We start from the raw sequence: 17,604 nt of genomic DNA, 5'->3' as shown, positions 1-17,604 counted from the left end.
TTAAATGCTCTTCTATGAAACGGAATACTGAATAGTAGATTTTACTATACCAAAGCCAAAGAAGAATGTAGACAATGGGACAAAAGCAGAATGATCTATTGTGCCACCAATTATAATTTAACAAAATATGTCAAATAACATATTGAATACGTATTTCATAGCTTTAATAGGAAAATGACAGTGTAAAATAGTAAGAAATTAACTATAAAAAAAGTTACATCCCTTAAATACAGGAATCACAAATATTCAGAGAATCACATGAATATTTATATTAAGAGTCTGGAGGTTTATTTAAGAATAGGCTGTCCTATTAGTATGTTAAACCCTAGGAGAATCCTAATCTATAGGGTTTTAAATGACTACAGTTGGAGAAATTTTTCCAAGATAAAGCATGTGACTCAAAAATAGTGTTACAGACTTATTTCTGTCAAAACATCTTCCAGCATATTGTTTTAATTGAAATACCCTAATTGAAAAAAATTCCAAGGAATAAATAATTTAGCTAGTGAAAATAGCACTGAAATACTTATGCATACTTTGTTTCTGATTATTCAGTAGAAAGTTTTAATACCTCCTTGAATCTTGAAAAAGTACTACTTTAAATTTATGGAGTTCACACACATCACACTTCTGATAATGTTGCCAAGGGTATAGATGAATGCAGTTATATGCCAAAATTTATTTTTTATAAAGTATGTATTTTCATTTTGAACCACTTCTTATTTAGCTTGACACTGTTTTTTTTTAATCTGTTATCATAATATATAAAATTTTAAATTATAAACTTGAAAACAACTCTATAAAGTTCTTCTTCTCTCTGTATATCCAAGAAATGAGAAACATAGAAGAATTCAGAAAGAATGATTGCATCTAACTTTTAAATATTTATTTAGAAAAAGAAATGTCTCAGTTGTTTAGTATACCAAAAGAGGTACTATTTATAATAGCATACATTCATTTTAGGACACAAATGAACTTTTTACAATTTGGTTAAGGATTATTAAATTATACCTTAGTCCATATAAGTGATAACATACTTTTTAAAATCTTTATTTGATATTCAAGGAAAATATTTATCTTCCCACTATGTGTTACTTCTAGTTAAATAATAACTGTATGCAGATAATAAGAATTACACAGATTAAAACCTGCACACTTAAAAACAGAATAAAAGAACAGAAAGAACTGGACACTACAATAATTACATTGTGCTCTATTGAACAAACAATAGTACATGATTTGGGAGACAAATAAGTGCTTAAATAAGCATTTTTGATGTAAATCTCCATCATTCTATATATTCATTTTACAGAAAATACCCATAATCACACTGCATGGAAAATTTCTTTTGCATATCCTTCAATTCATTTAGGGAGAAGGCAATGGCACCCCACTCCAGTACTGTTGCCTGGAAAATCCCATGGATGGAGGAGCCTGGTGGGCTGCAGTCCATGGGGTCGCTAAGAGTCAGGCACCACTTAGCGACTTCACTTTCACTTTCCACTTTCATGCATTGGAGAAGGAAATGGCAACCCACTGCAGTGTTCTTGCCTGGAGAATACAGGATACAGGAGAATACATGGACGGAGAATCCTGGTAGGCTGCAGTCAATAGGGTCGTACAGAGTCGGACACGACTGAAGCGACTTGGCAGGCAGCAGCAATTCATTTAACATTTTCAGATGTTTGAAGCAAGCTGATCTAATCCAATCTCATAGGCTTTGGGCCTAAGTCTCGTTCATCAAATTGAGAATGGTGTCAATTACATTTTGGGGAATAGGTAGCAAAAAAATCAATGGGCAAGAAACTTGGTTTCACATACCTGCTCTCCTATTGTTTGAGACAGATGTTACTTTCCTATGAAGGCTAATAAAAATGACCTCTAAAATATATTGAAGATAAGTAATAAGTCAAAAAGACAGATCAATGAAGTGAAGTCCCTTAGTCGTGTCCGACTCTTTTTGACCCCATGGACAGTAGCCTACCAGGCTCCGCCATCCATGGGATTTTCCAGGAAAGAATACTGGAGTGGGCTGCCATTTCCTTCTCCAGGGGATCTTCCCAACCCAGGGATCAAACCTGGGTCTCCTGTATTGCAGACAGACGCTTTACCGTCTGAGCCACCAGGGAAGTCAAAAAGACAGATCATTATAAACTTATAAACAGGTGAGCACGGGCATGCATGTGTGTGACTACACATATACCCTTCCATCTGTCTTTCTGAATGCTTCTCCTTCCAGGCTCAGCTTTTTTAAGAGCACAACAAACAGAATAAAGAGAATCATAGAGATATACATTCTGGTGTTTGATACTTCACATTCATCTCTCCATGCTTAGTGCTGGTGACATATTCATTTAAAAACCTAAATCCCCCAAGGAGTACATAAGACACTGACAAAATCTTCATCATCTACTATCCCTATACTTAGACCTTCATAGTAATCTTCAAATTCACCATATGACACCTCATCAGACTTGCTGCAGGCATCTTTTAACGTCTCTAGAAAAGATGATTTGATTTCTTCCTCTGTGGAGTGTCCTGTAAAATAGTACTGACTATGAAACCATGTCCTTAAAAGTCCAGTAAAATGGCTGATGATAAATACTTAAGTCACCTGATGAAATCTTTTCAGCAATTTGAAATCTTAGGTCAAACTACCCATCAATTTATTTAAACATTTACTTGCATGAACTAGAATTTAATGATGGAGACTTAACTATATATTTGATGCATCTTTTAAAACAGTCTGATAGGGTGTATCCTATATATGTATGGGCAAAATAACAGTTACTACTGTAGATATTTTTGTATTTGTTCATATTTTAGAGAACTCAGTTTCATTCCCATTAGAAGTAAGGAAAGAAGAAAACAATTTCTATGATATATAGGCTGTTAACATAGTAATGCAATGTGTGAAAGACATTAGTTACTTTATGAAGCAGTTACTCTAACTGCAACTAGAAAATATTACTAGGATTCATGATTCAGAGGCCTATGAACATCTTTGCTGGAAGAACTTTCAGTTGATTAAATCATTCTAGTTTAATCTCTAAAATTAAGTAGGCTATTTCTACTAGCGGGTTATATTGAAATTTTTTAATTTTAAACTATGCTGCTGCTAAATTGCTTCAGTGTGTCCGACTCTGTGCGACCCCATAGATGGCAGCCCACCAGGCTCCCCCGTCCCTGGGATTCTCCAGGCAAGACCACTGGAGTGGGTTGCCATTTCCTTCTCCAATGCATGAAAGTGAAAAGTGAAAGTAAAGTCACTCAGTCGTGTCTGACTCTTAGTGACCCCATGGACTGCAGCCCACCAGGCTCCTCCGTCCATGGGGTTTTCCAGGCAAGAGTACTGGAGTGGGGTGCCATTGCCTTCTCCGAATTTTAAACTATAGGAAGATGCTATTGAGAATCACATATGTAAAAAAATAGTAATTCTTTAGTTTGCTATTTAAAGTGAGAGCAAAGAACATCTAAGTCATCCTTTCTTAAAATTCATTTGATTTTTTAACTTAGAACAATAAGCTATTTAAATAAGTATCTCTGATTGTATTATGACTGGTTAAAGGGAAGGACTGATTTCAGTTTAACTACCTTTTTCTTTAGGCAACTTTTGTATTTTCAAATTTTGATAGACATATGTATGTTTATTCCCTTGCTGCTACTGCTGCTGCTAATTCGCTTCAGTTGTGTCCGACTCTGTGTAATCCCTGAGATGGCAGCCCATCAGGCTCCCCCGTCCCTGGGATTCTCCAGGCAAGAACACTGGAGTGGGTTGCCATTTCCTTCTCCAATGCATGAAAGTGAAAAGTGAAAGTGAAGTCACTCAGTCGTGTCCGACTCTTAGCGACCCCATGGACTGCAGCCTACCAGGCTCTTCCGTCCATGGGATTTTCCAGGCAAGAGTACTGGAGTGGGGTGCCATTGCCTTCTACGGTTTATTCCCTTATTCTGCCTTAAATCTTCAACCATAAGCAGACAATAAAACTCAGAGGACTTGCTCATGTAATTATCTGTTCTCTCAATCTATTGTGCTCTAACTCAAGTTTGCCACTATCTCAACAGGAAATAGTTAACCTCAATTATAAACATAAGTGAAAAAAACAAGTACAAATATCAGACCTATGAATTTTTAAATGAAGAAGCTCTCACATTTCTGGTTTTAAAAAAAAATCTATTTCCTCTGTCATTGGCCTCAAGTCCATGCTATAAATTAATATACCTTATAGATATACTATTATTAACTCACATTTTTGAAATCTAATGCATTTTTTCTTTTTTTTAATTTATTTAATTGGAGGCTAATTATATTAAAATATTGTGGTGGTTTTTGCCATACATTGACATGAATCAGTCACAAGTGTACATGTATCCCCCATCCCGAACCCCCTCCCACCTTCCTCCCCATCCCATCCCTCTGGGTTGTCCCCGTGCACCAGCTTTGACTGCCGTTTCATGCATCGAACTTAGCCTGGTCATCTATTTCACGTATGACAATATATATGTTTCAATGCTATTCTCTCAAATCATCCCACCTTGTCTTCTCCCGAAGAGTCCAAAAGTCTATTGTTTACATCTGTCTAATGCATTCTGACTTGTAGTAGTTACCTGAAATTACTCGAGGATGCATCTTTGCACAATAACATTTTCTTATGTCTATAATAGACACACTGCCTGTTTTGTTAAAATCCAGTTTCATAAAGGCCTAAATAAAGAGAAAAGTGTTATTTTTTCCTATGAAATCCTTAGAACCTAATTTTCCATTCTGCAGTAGGCTATTTTTGAGCTCTAAACAAAGCAATTTAAAATACTAAACTAGAATATGAAGGGAGCATCATGAATGCAGGGAGAAAGATACTGGAGCAAGATATTAGGTGACCTGCACTTAAGCATTAGTTCTACCCTTTCTAGCACCCTGACCTTGAGAAAGTAACTTAACCTCTGTTACCCTGGCTTTCCTCTTTTTAACACTGAGGAGTTGGGTAAAAACCTCACAGTAAAGAATCTGCCTTCAATGCAGGAGATGAGGGTTTGATCCCTGGGTCTAGAATATCTCCTAGAGAAGGGAATGGCAACCCATTCCAGTATTCTTGCCTGGAGAATCCCATGGACAGAAGAGCCTGGCAGGCTACAGTCCATAGAGATGCAGAGTCAGACATGACTAGCGGCTTGGGCATGCCTACACACTAGGAGTCACATGAAGTTGATAAATGGCTGGGACTATTTTGATTCAAAAAGTAAACTCAAAATATCCTATCACTAAAATCAATGAGAAGAGGAAATGATTTTTTAAATGGATTTTGTTACTCTATTTCCTGAAACTTAACACTACCTTTTGAAATGCTAGTTGCTTTACTGCTCCTTTAATTCAATGCAATCCTGTGGATCATAAAATGTATTTTATTGAGAAAAGGAGTGGATCCATAGAAACACACAACAGACCCAAAGCAACATCCCACATCTGCAGATGAATCAAAACTAGAATGAAGTTTATTTACAATAATGTCACACATATATGGTACCTCTTATAGGCTAAATTGCATCCTCCCCAAAATTCATTTGTTGAAGCCCTAAACCCAAGTACTTCAGAGTGTGACTGCAGAAGATTTAGAAGACTAAAGAAGAGTCTTTAAATAGGTGACTAAGTTAGAATGAAATCATTAGAGCGGACCCTAATCCAGTATTTCTGGTATCCTCATAAGAAGAGATTAGGACACAGATAACACAGACTGAGGGACTGACCATGAGGACACACACTGAGAAGACAGCCAACTAATTACAAGCCAAGGAGAGTAGCTTCAGAAGAAACCAAACCTGCTGACACCTTGATCGTGGACTTCTCGTCTCCAGAATTGTGAGACAAAAATTTTCTGCTATATAAGTCATCCAGTGTAGGGTATTTGTTATGGTAACCCTAGCAAACTAAATTTACTTTTGCCTAGTCCCTGGATTTAGAAAAGGCAGAGAAATGACTGATCAAATTGCCAGCATCTGCTGGATCACTGACAAAGCAAGAGAGTTCCAGGAAAACGTCTACTTCTGCTTTATTGACTACGTCAAAGCCTTTGACTGTGTGGATCACAACAAACTGTGGAAAATTCTTCAAGAGATGGGAATACCAGACCACCTGACCTGGCTTCTGAGAAATCTGTAAGCAGGTCAAGAAGCAACAGTGAGAACTGGACACGGAAGAACAGACTGGTTCCAAATCGGGAAAGGAGTACGTCAAGGCTGTATACTGTCACCCTGTTTATTTAACTTATATGCAGAGTACATCAAGCAAAATGCAGGCTGAATGAAGCACAAGCTGGAATCAAGATTGCAGGGAGAAATATCAGTAACCTCAGATATGCAGATGACACCACTCTTATGGCAGAAAGTGAAGAAGAACTAAAGAGCCTCTTGATGAAAGTGAAAGAGGAGAGTGAAAAAGTTGGCTTAAGACTCAACATTCAGAAAATTAAGATCATGGCATCTGGTCTCATCACTTCATGGCAAATAGATGGGGAAACAATGGAAACAGTGAAAAACTTCATTTTGGGGGGCTCTGGGAGATCCAACCAGTCCATTCTGAAGGAGATCAGCCCTGGATGTTCTTTGGAAGGAATGATGCTAAAGCTGAAACTCCAGTACTTTGGCCACCTCATGCGAAGAGTTGACTCTGATGCTGGGAGGGATTGGGGGCAGGAGGAGAAGGGGATGACAGAGGATGAGATGGCTGGATGGCATCACCGACTCGATGGACATGAGTCTGGGTGAACTCCGGGAGTTGGTGATGGACAGGGAGGCCTGGCGTGCTGTGATTCATGGGGTCGAAAAGAGTCAGACATGACTGAGCGACTGATGTGATCTGATCTGATCTGAAAATCACTGCAGATGTGACTGCAGCCATGAAATTAAAAGACGCTTGCTCCTTGGAAGGAAAGTTATGATCAACCTAGACAGCATATTCAAAATCAGAGACATTACTTTGCCAACAAAGGTCCGTCTAGTCAAGGCTATGGTTTTTCCAGTGGTCATGTATGGATGTGAGAGTTGGACTATAAAGAAAGCTGAGCACCGAAGAATTGATGCTTTTGAACTATGGTGTTGGAGAAGACTCTTAGAGTCCCTTGGACTGCAAGGGGATCAAACCAGTCCATCGTCAAGGAGATTAGTCCTGAATATTCACTGGACAGACTAATGGTGAACCTGAAACTCCAACACTTTGGCCACCCGATGCGAAGAACTGACTCATTGAAAAAGACTCCAATGCTGGGAAAGATTGACGGTGGAGGAAAAGGGGATGACAGAGGATGAGATGGTTGGATGGCATCATCGACACAATTTGAGTAGGCTCTAGGAGTAGGGAGGTCTGGCGTGCTGCAGTCCATGGGGTCACAAAGAGTCAGACAGGACTGAGCGGCTGAGCTGAACTGATTCCCAGGACCAAGGCTTATGAAGGAGACAGCCTTCAGTCTCTGTTCTTGACACTCACACCCATCACCAGGACATGTAAGGTAAACATGAATGCAAATTTATAAGTATAATGTGGTGAATTTAACATAAGGTTTTTATCTTGCCTTTTGACCAGTAAAGATACAGATTTTTATATTTTCCATTTGTGCCCAATGTAATTGTTCAGACTACTCTATACACAATATCTTTGCTTCAATATGGGATATATATACATTTCATATTAAGTACATATACAAAAGAAAAACTTCATTTTCAAAAGTATGCTCTAAAAATGGCTACTAGAACCAAAGTATTATGTTCTCTCCTATAAACTCAGGGCTCTTTTTTAAAATTATTGTTTAACATGGTCATTTTCATCTTCATTTTAACGTTTAGCAAGCATATTCTGAAAGTAGAGAAACATCTTTTAGTCATCATGCGAGGGTCATATGCATTGAGCTCGGACCCTTGGGCCGCTATGATGCTAGCCATTTTAAACGTGTCGTCTTAGACCGGATCTGTGAGGTAAGAAGCTGAGGTTCGGGGGATATTTATTAATTGATATAGACATACAGCTTATATGGAGCCAGAAATATATGGAATTAACAATTTGTAAACTGAAATTTAATTTCAGATTTTATTTTCTTTTTACAGTATTTTCCTTAAACATAGGCTGCCTTGCTGTATAATGGGTAGATTTGTACATGTATGTGTGTTTTTGTGCTTTACTAAACCCACAGTACACTGCAGGGAAAGGGATTTAAAACTTCTTCAATGGTAATTCATTAAAGATTTAAGAATGAATCTAACAATCTATTAAAAGTTACTATTTGAAAGGTTACTTTACAAAGTTACCTTTCGAACAAATGATTTCCTGTATTCATTCATTTCACCAATTATGGCACGTTTGAATTCTCCATAATCAGCCCTGCCATTGCCACTGCTATTTAGGATTAGCCACAAAGACTCAAAATCCTAGAAATAACCAGAGAGAGACTACTGTTACACCTTTAAGTTACATATGGCCACGACTATAATCATCGTAGTATTTTGTTACATCTCATGTTTAGGGCTATACCTAGCCCTAGACAAGGTAGTAGACTTAATAAGGAAATCCCAAAAAGTCACATATAAATCCAATCAAAGGTACTAAGAAAGCTTATTGAGAGGAACTCTGTAATGGGGATAGTTCCATAAAGTTAAGAAACATTTAAGAGTGGTAATAAATCAAGTATATCATTTTAAATTTATTCCTTTCAGTAAAAATGCTACCATTTACTTGAATTTGACCACTTAATTATTTGTAATGTATTGTATCTGTGACAATTAAGAAGTCACTTCACCTACTGGAATGCCTCCAATAGGATGAGGACCGCTAATAATAAGAGAATATATATGAAGTGGCATAAAGAAAACATTTACATTTTGGGTAAATGGTATAGAGAGGATCAGGGTTCGGATGGGATGATCCTTTAGGTGGAGGTGTCAGTGAAGTGCTCTGAGTAGAGAAAACCTGAATGGTGAGAAAATCCAGCCAGCAGACTCAGAGGTCTGCTGGACCTCCACTCACAGTGGAGGGACCCGTGGCTGTAAAGGCTTTGGGGCAGTTCCTGGAATGGTCACATCATGTCTCCTCTTGAAGCCTTCACATAGACTTCTCCCTTTCCTCAAGCAGCCAGTTTGATCCATGCCCCTCCTCCCCTCTTGTTTGCCTAATTCCTCCTCATCCTTCAAATCTCAGTTCTGATATATACCCACTCCAGAAATCCCATGAACTTCCTTCTCCTTCTCCATAACCTGGCTTGCAATTTATCTCACATGTTCTGAAAGCATTCTCTCTTTAACACTTACCATGCTTTTTCTGTAATCATTTATATCTTTCTTTTGATTATAAAGACTTTAAGAGTACAAAGTATGTCTTCTCAGAGTTAGAACAATGCCTGCTTATTAGGTTCTGAATAAGCATAGGGAGGAGGGATGAATGCTGACATTTAAAAAATCAACAGGATTTTCCTGACGGCTTAATACTGATAATGAGGCATAAAGAAGGAGACAAATGAACTACAAAAAGTTCAGTAGAAAAGTGAATAAGGCCACTTAAGAATAATAGTCACTCACTGCGGAGAATTATCTGTGGTACCTACGTTTTCGGACACTTCTAAGCGAAATAATTTTAGAGCTTGCTTAAAATCTGCCTTATCTAAAAGCCCGTTTCCTTCCTTGTCCAGTTGTTGAAGGTGTTTTCCCAATCCAGTCAATATACGAACGCCTCTTCTGTTGTTCTTTTAGCAGGTCTGTTTAGGAAGAAGTGATGTAAACTAATTATCCCTATGCATACCTGAATCAAACTGCAATTGTCCCTCTGGTAAGAAAAAAAAAGTTGACACAGCTGATATAAGGGATGTGAATAGGCAACCAGATCATGTGTATGGCTGACAAAAGGCTTTGGAAAACAGAATGCTTTTAGTAAAGTGGGTTATACACAAAATCCCACGTAAAGTATATCAGAGCTATAGCGCCACTGTGTGGTGAGACTGTTATATTTTTAATATGGGAAAATAATGGTTCACTTTATCAGCATGAAAATAACCTCAGCGTCACAAATAAAATCGTCATGCTTAAAAAATCTTCTAGGCTTCCACTTCACCTGATGAGCCTATATTTTTAATCTTTTTCCTCTTTCTTTGTTGGTACCAACTGAATTACAAATTTTTGAGTGATCTACCTGACAGCTTATCAGTTCAAAATTTCTAAAATCGTTTGGAATCTTCAAATTGTAGCATATATTTAATAACATCAAGGCTTTAGAATGCTACCCTATACTTTTACACTTAAAGTAACCCTTTTTGCTCGGGATTTATAACAAGTTTTATCCCTAGGCCCATTCTCTTTGTGGGACAGATTTCATTTGATGCAGTCTGTACCATCTTCACTTAAGAAAATATAGGTAACTTTACCAAAGCAGTTATTAAATATAGTGCATTAGAGGGGAAACATGTCACTAGATATAAGAGTGACAAATCATACTGATCATGCTAGAATAAACTTTATTAACAATAGCATCAGGGATATTTCAGAGATCAAATACCAATCCTAGGAAACGTCAATCCACTCCTGTACTATTGCCTGGAAAATCCCATGGACAGAGGGGCCTGGTAGGCTACAGTCTGTGGGGTCACAAAGAGTCGGACACGACTGAGCGATTTCACAGACAACTTTTAAATCTCCTTTTAGCCTTGTTACTCCCATATCTTTATATGATAAATCAGGACTTACCAAAATTTATAAATTATATGTTGACTTCTGTGATGACTGGTTTAATGCCTTCCTGCCTTCTTGATTATGAGAGTCAACAAAGGACTTGTCTATTTGAGCCTCATAAACTGTACTAATTACAAGAGTAGACTCTAGAAACAAACCTTTAAAATATTTTAGTGTACAAACCTACATGTATTTCACATATTACCTACAACAACTCTGAAATTAATAAGAGGTTATTATACCCATTTTAGACATAAAGAAAGAGGTGCAAGAGATATACACAAAGTCATATGTCTACTGAATGGAGAGTCCAAACATGGCTTCCAGTCTAGTATTTTTTTCCTACACTGCTGCTGCTGCTGTCGCTTCAGTCGTGTCCAACTCTGTGCAACCCCATAGATGGCAGCCCACCAGGCTCCCCTATCCCCGGGATTCTCCAGGCAAAAACACTGGAGTGGGTTGCTAATTCCTTCTCCAATGCATGAAAGTGAAAAGTGAAAGTGAATGTCCGACTCTTAGCGACCCCATGGACTGCAGCCCACTAGGCTCCTCCATCCATGGGATTTTCCAGGCAAGAGTACTGGAGTGGGGTGCCATTGCCTTCTCCTAGGCCACCACCAATTTCTTTATGATACCATAATATATAAAATGAGTACTACGTAGTAAAAATCACATATCCATTTCATAGATAAAAACCACACTATCTAGTGCTTTCTAAAATGTTTAAGTTCATAAATGATATAACACTAGTTATTCAGTTAGACTCATTGAAGTAGGAGAGATCCTAAAAATATTTTCAAATATGTATTTGTGTATAAAATAAAAAGATAGGAAGCAAATAGGCAATATAAAAGAAGTGTCATAAAACTAAGTAATATCTGGAAAATACTGCTTTACTCCTTACAAAGAAAATGGTTGAAAATTACAACTATTTGAGAGTATAGTAATGGTACACACCTTGAATGGCCTTGAGAATCTTCCTATCGTTAGCTTCTTCACTGGTTACATCATCATGTTCCTCAGAATCAGTTCTGCAATTGACATGTTCATTGTAATACAAATATACTGTTTTGCAGTCTTAGTATAGGAACGCTAAGATTTCCCTGCTTTAGACCCAAAAAATTCTCAAAGAAAGATAGAAGAGTACTTAGAGATTAATCAACTCTTCCACCCTTGCTTGCGGCTTTAATCCTGAATATGCTAAATCAAAACGAAAATCCTTACATCTCCCAAGAACTACCTTTAAGCATTATGTTCAGTTTTATACTTATTTCAATCTTCTTTTTAAAAACTTAATTAAAACTATTATTTAAAAGCAGTTTTACCTTTAAATGTAAATACGGTATTTTAAAAAGCAAAAAAAAAAAAAAATACAATCCTATTGAACAATATAGTAAAAGACAATAAAAGACAAGCAAAGACTTAGCCAATTTATGGCAGATGGCCTCTAATGTACTGATAGCACACCAGTTACTGTAATCTTGGCCAAAAAAGCACTCCACAAGAATAGCATAAATATTTTCTGCAATTAAAAAAAAAAACTCAAATTCATTTAAAAGCTTTTGATTCATAGCATTATTTTTTCACTATGTATATTATCAGTCAATGGTCTACAAGCATGTGGGACCAAGATTTTTTTTTGTGCTTAGAAAAAGCACTGCTCTAAAAACATGGGAAAAGTTATTATATTATACTGTATCTCATCTTTTAAAATGTATTAGTTTGGTAGCATTTACTAAAATTAAAATGTTATAGTATAGGCAAATTAATAAACTACTTTAACAAACTTAAAATGGGACATCTTAAATCTCCATTTGATTCTAACTGTTCCCACACATGGAGTATATTTGAGTACAAGATATAGCACATAAAATAGACATGTATAGCTATGCTTTATTTTTCTTTAATGTAAATCTTAACTAAAATCAAAACATTTTGATATAGAATCTCACTTTAATAACAAATAATAATACCTCTAAAATGACAAATGCATGTGTGACTTACTTGAGAGAATCCAAAGCTCTCCAGTCAACATTTGTGATTCGAAGTGTAAGCACTGTGTTTTCTTTTACACTTTCTGGAAGTCTGGGATGATCAGAGCTCAAAAATGTCAAGTTTGCACCCTAAGGAAATTAACAAATGAATTATTTTAACTATGAAGTATGTAAGAAGTAAAATAGAACTAATAGTAATTTTAAATATTCAATTTTGATTACATCTAATATAGTATACTTTTATTCTAATAAATAAGTATATTGAGAGTATATTTAGAAACCACACAGGCTTCAGCAAATAATATAGGAAAACAGAACTAATTTCACAATCTCCCAATTAGAACAATCTTAGATGTAACAATTGATGTGAAAAAAAAAAAGAAGAATTCCAGTTTTTTTTTTTTTTTTTAAGAATTAGAGGAAAAAAGAACAAATTATCTCCATGGAAATTATGACACTCCAGAATACAGAAATAGAGCTATTGATCTGCAGAAAGATGTGCTGCAAACTGATGAACTATGAGAGATTCATTACCCTCTTTCCCCTGGTATTTTTAATATGGTTGTGTGTATTTATTTACGGCTGTGTAGGGCCTTCGTTGCTTTGTGTAGGCTTTCTCTGGCTGCAGAGTGGGGGCTACTCTTTGTCACAGTGTGCAGGCTGCTCACTGCAGGGGCTTCTCTTGTTGCGGGGAGCGCAGACTCCAGTCACGTGGGCTTCAGTGGCTGTGGCCTGTGGGCTGTACAGTGCAGGCTCGGGAGTTGTGGTGCAAGGGCTTAGTTGCTCCATGGCAAGTGGAATCTTCCCAGACCAGGGATCCAACCCATGGCCCCTACACTGGCAGGTGGATTCTTATCCACTGCTCCACCAGGGAAGTCCTCTTTCACCTGGTATTTTGATAACAAATATTACATAAATGTAAAACTAAGCTTAACCTGTTTGGAGCATCAAAGCTTTGGTGAAAAAATTCCCCTCAAAAGTCCTTCATCCAAACTTAGAAAATTGTTGTTATTTTAATTTCTGAGTTTCTCAAATGCTTTACCATCTGAGCCACCAGGAAAGTCTTCTCAAATATAGTCAAATATAAATAAACACAAATTTCAAATAATATGCTTAATTATGTCTTTTGAAAATCAGGGAAGAGATTTCTCTCCTTTTTCCTAGAGCATTTACTTTAGAAAACTATAAGTACTTTCTCCACTCTTTGGTATGTATATAAGTTCTCTTGAAATTATTATTTAAACAATAGAGACTATTTGATATGTGTAATGTAATTCAATCCAATCTGGTCCTTTACTAGTCTTCAATCCATTCCCCAGACCGCAACCAGAAAAATCTGTCTAAATCACAAACCTACTGATGCTACCTCCTTTCATTCCATCCACCTTCTTACCTTTCAGTGACTCCCCAAGACATTTTAGATAAGTCTTTATCACAAGGCCACTCTTAGTAAGTTCTCATTTGTCTCTTGCCAATCCCCACCTTGAAGTCAAGATCAGTAGGACTGAACTCCTTTCAGTTCTCAAAAACGGCCATGTCTTTCGAGCTTCTGTTCTGTGCACGACCTGTCTCCTCGCCTGAAAGCCTTGCCTCCCCTCTTCCATCTACACATCTGCGCCTGCCTACGTCCGGGTTGGGTGGCACGCCCTGAAGAAGCCTCCTTCGACTCTACAAAACTGGGTCACTGCCCCGCCTATGTGGCCCTCTGATCTCTTTCCCGTTAGAATATAATTCCCACAAAAGCAAGGATTCTTTTCAAGTTATTTATAGTTCTATTTCCAATGCTTAGCCTATGAGTATATGTTTTATATGAATGATCATTGTGGGTAGTGAGATAACATGACTGTGATCATTTCAAATTTCAGAGCACTATACAACTTCTAACATTACCTAAGATCATTTCACACTAAGGAATCCTCATGATATGCCATACACCAGGAGTTGTGCCAAGCAGGGAAATCACAAGGAAGATGAGCTAACCAGGAGATCTATGACAGCTCCAGAAGCCAAGCACCACTCTGTGTGGAGAAAAATGTGTGTCCCCAGAAGATAAGCCTGCATTAGGTGGAGAATTACTCCTGGTTCTATTGAAGTAGCCACCGACCCAGTGGTACAGGCTTTAAAAGCACCAGAACACCAGCTCTCTGGGGCTTCCATTGCAGGATAAGTTGGGGTGCGGGGGGAGGGTGGTGGAGCTGAGTAGGGTCACAAGGAATAAATGCTACGCTTAGATTCAGACCACTGGGATCTGGACCTGAGAGGCACCCCCTCTCCTAGAGAAACATCAACCATTAGCCAATATAAATGCCCCTGCTCAGCAAACAGGGAAAAGAATAAACTGGAAACTAGAAACCCTGCTCCCCTAGCCCCACAGGATCCCTCAAAGTCCAACACCAGGTAGTAAAACATGAGCACACACACACTCAACTTACAACATAAAGATCAGCAAGTCGGTACTGCTTTCCTTTCCTTCGTCCACGCTGATGACAATAAATGTTTTTTTGAATAAAAGGAAGCACATTTGTTCTAGAAGTTAAATGACAAAAATGTGAAATTATTCAGCTTCTCTGGGAAATAGTCATCTTGAGAGCTGTAACGATCTTTAACGGCATACCTATTTTTCCCAAATTGCCGATATTCATAAATTGTAAGGGACTGGTCATGAGTGAAAAAGAATCCAACCAGCTCTCTGCAAGCATCACGTCCATTTCTAGAAAAAGAAAATGGTATCAAAGATTTTCAAATAGGATACTTTTCATATTTAATGATATATGGATGCTATGTGTCAAACAGAGATGCCAGGATTTGCTCAAATATGTGGTTATGGGAAACCACAAGGGAACAATGACAGAGCTGGCTGAAGTGTCAACTTAATTCTAATTTGGATGGAGAAAAAAGCTTTACCTTATACTAATATGAATATGGATATATTACAATGTAGATTACTAATTTGGCTTAGACTTTAAGATAGTGAAAGACCTTAAAAAAATGTTGAGCTTGCAAGAAGCCACAAGAGAGATATACATTTATTACCTTTTGTCATGGAAATTTTAAAATCACTGAACAAATATGCTAATTTTTAAAAAGCCACCTTATCTTTAACATTCATGAAGAACATCGAGTAGCATTATGTGTTACTGGCAGTTTGTAAGACTAGATACCAGATTGAAGAACCACCTTCCTTGTCACTTTACTACATCTACTGTTACTTTAAGCCATTAAAGTGAAATTAAATAAATTACATAAAGGTTAATTTTTAAGTAGTTTAGAATCTTTTAGTAGTAACATATATCTTTAAAAAATTCATTTTATTTCTTTTTGAACGACATTTTAAAATCACATTTTAAATAATTTCTAATCAAGATGTTTTTCTTTTAGACTCATACTCCCCATAATTTTTATAAGAGATTAAGTATATATTATTACCTAAAAATGTTTGTGGTAAATTAACTTAAATGTAACGAATTTAACTAATTTCATTATTGCTACCTCTATTTGAAAAGAAAATACCTTTTAATAATCATAGGATTAAAAAATTTAATAAAGTCACAATTACCTTGATATGATCCTACCATCAAACTGCACTTTATGAGAAAGGATATTTTCAGTTAATGTAGACTGTGTTCTTATCCTGGCAAGAAATACAATTGTTAATAATTATTTTTAAAATACCTACATTAGATAACAAAAGTACCTAAAAGTTATGTCAATATTTTCAAATGCACATACTAGATAAAGATGAGGTTTAAACCTCTTTTTATTCCAGACTGCTATTGCTGTTGCAGACACAGAAGCAAGAACCCTGAGCTGTGGTATATAATGGGCTTCCCTGGTGGCTCGGTGGTAAAGAATCCACCTGCCAATGTAGGAGACGTAGTTTTGATTCCTGGATCGGAAGATACCCTGGAGCAGGAAATGGCAGCCCACTCCAGTATTCTTCAGTGGAAAATTCCATAAACAGAGGAGCCTGGTGGGCACAGTCCATGAGGTTACAAAAGAGTCGGACATGACTTAGCAACTAAACAAAAACAACAAACTGTATATAATATGCGAATAACTTCTATGCTAGAACTTACCATATCAAAGTGCTAAGAAAGTCAGTGTGAAACAGAGATAGCACGTTTGTGCCTGGCACTGTTGCAAGGCTAACCAATAGCCATTTCTAACCCTCTTCTTTGCCTCTCTCCCATCACAGAATTTGCATTCTTAGCCTCTTACAACTAGAAGTGACTAAGGGACCCAGTTCTTCCAGTAAACTTCCAGGAAAGACTTGCTTTTTTCCTGATGAGAGAACAGCACAGAAAGAGCTCCAGCCTGTGAACACAGTGGGGATACGATGCCAGCAGCCACAGCAGCCATCAGGCAACCAAAAAGATCTCAGGGAAGCCAGCCCAGAGCTGTGCCTCGCTGATCCACTCAACTAAAGCCAACAACTGGCCACCTCCAAGCAGCCAGTTGTATAACGGAAATAAATCCTGATTCGTTTAAGCCACTGTCAGTCAGGTTTTCAGTTATGGGTAGCTGAAAACATTCCTTGCCAAAACAGAGTAGAGACAAAGAGTGCTGGATGAGGTTCCAGTCTTGGCCATAGTTCTAGCTGTGAGACCTCAAATCAGTTATTTAATCTTTATGGCTTTTAGATGGCATTGAATGACCTCACAAAGACTGCCAGTCCTAAAATTCTGTTTAATAATATGAAGCAAAACCCAATGACACACACTTTGGCACCCTACTACCAATATTCTCCTCTGAAGATTCAGTGATGTCTCTTTACGTCCCTTCCTAAGTAATTTTATGATATTCCCATAAAACTGTAGCTATAATGAAATTGCAATAATGTAGCTCACTGAGATCTTGAAACGTTATACCTCTATAAAAATCTAGGTCTCAATGAAAGGTGAGCAACATATAG

The 17,604-nt window shown here is 37.3% G+C and overlaps 1 protein-coding gene across 1 annotated transcript in view; it reads right to left on the bottom strand.

The window, feature by feature from the left end:
* Positions 1–2,061: 2,061 nt before the first annotated feature.
* CAPS2 (calcyphosine 2) overlaps positions 2,062–17,604 on the bottom strand; it is a 49,242-nt gene continuing 33,699 nt past the window's right edge. The window contains 10 exon segments of the mRNA XM_027543329.1: positions 2,062–2,538; positions 4,609–4,705; positions 8,293–8,412; positions 9,582–9,714; positions 9,716–9,731; positions 11,656–11,729; positions 12,703–12,821; positions 15,125–15,218; positions 15,307–15,402; positions 16,249–16,323. Coding sequence (XP_027399130.1) covers positions 2,363–2,538; positions 4,609–4,705; positions 8,293–8,412; positions 9,582–9,714; positions 9,716–9,731; positions 11,656–11,729; positions 12,703–12,821; positions 15,125–15,218; positions 15,307–15,402; positions 16,249–16,323 — 1,000 coding nt within the window. The 3' untranslated portion in view covers positions 2,062–2,362.

This window comes from Bos indicus x Bos taurus, chromosome 5 (genome assembly GCF_003369695.1).
Source record: "Bos indicus x Bos taurus breed Angus x Brahman F1 hybrid chromosome 5, Bos_hybrid_MaternalHap_v2.0, whole genome shotgun sequence".
NCBI lineage: Eukaryota > Metazoa > Chordata > Mammalia > Artiodactyla > Bovidae > Bos > Bos indicus x Bos taurus.
The sequence above is the reverse complement of the archived record's forward strand: the minus strand, read 5'-3'. Positions and strand labels throughout refer to the sequence as shown.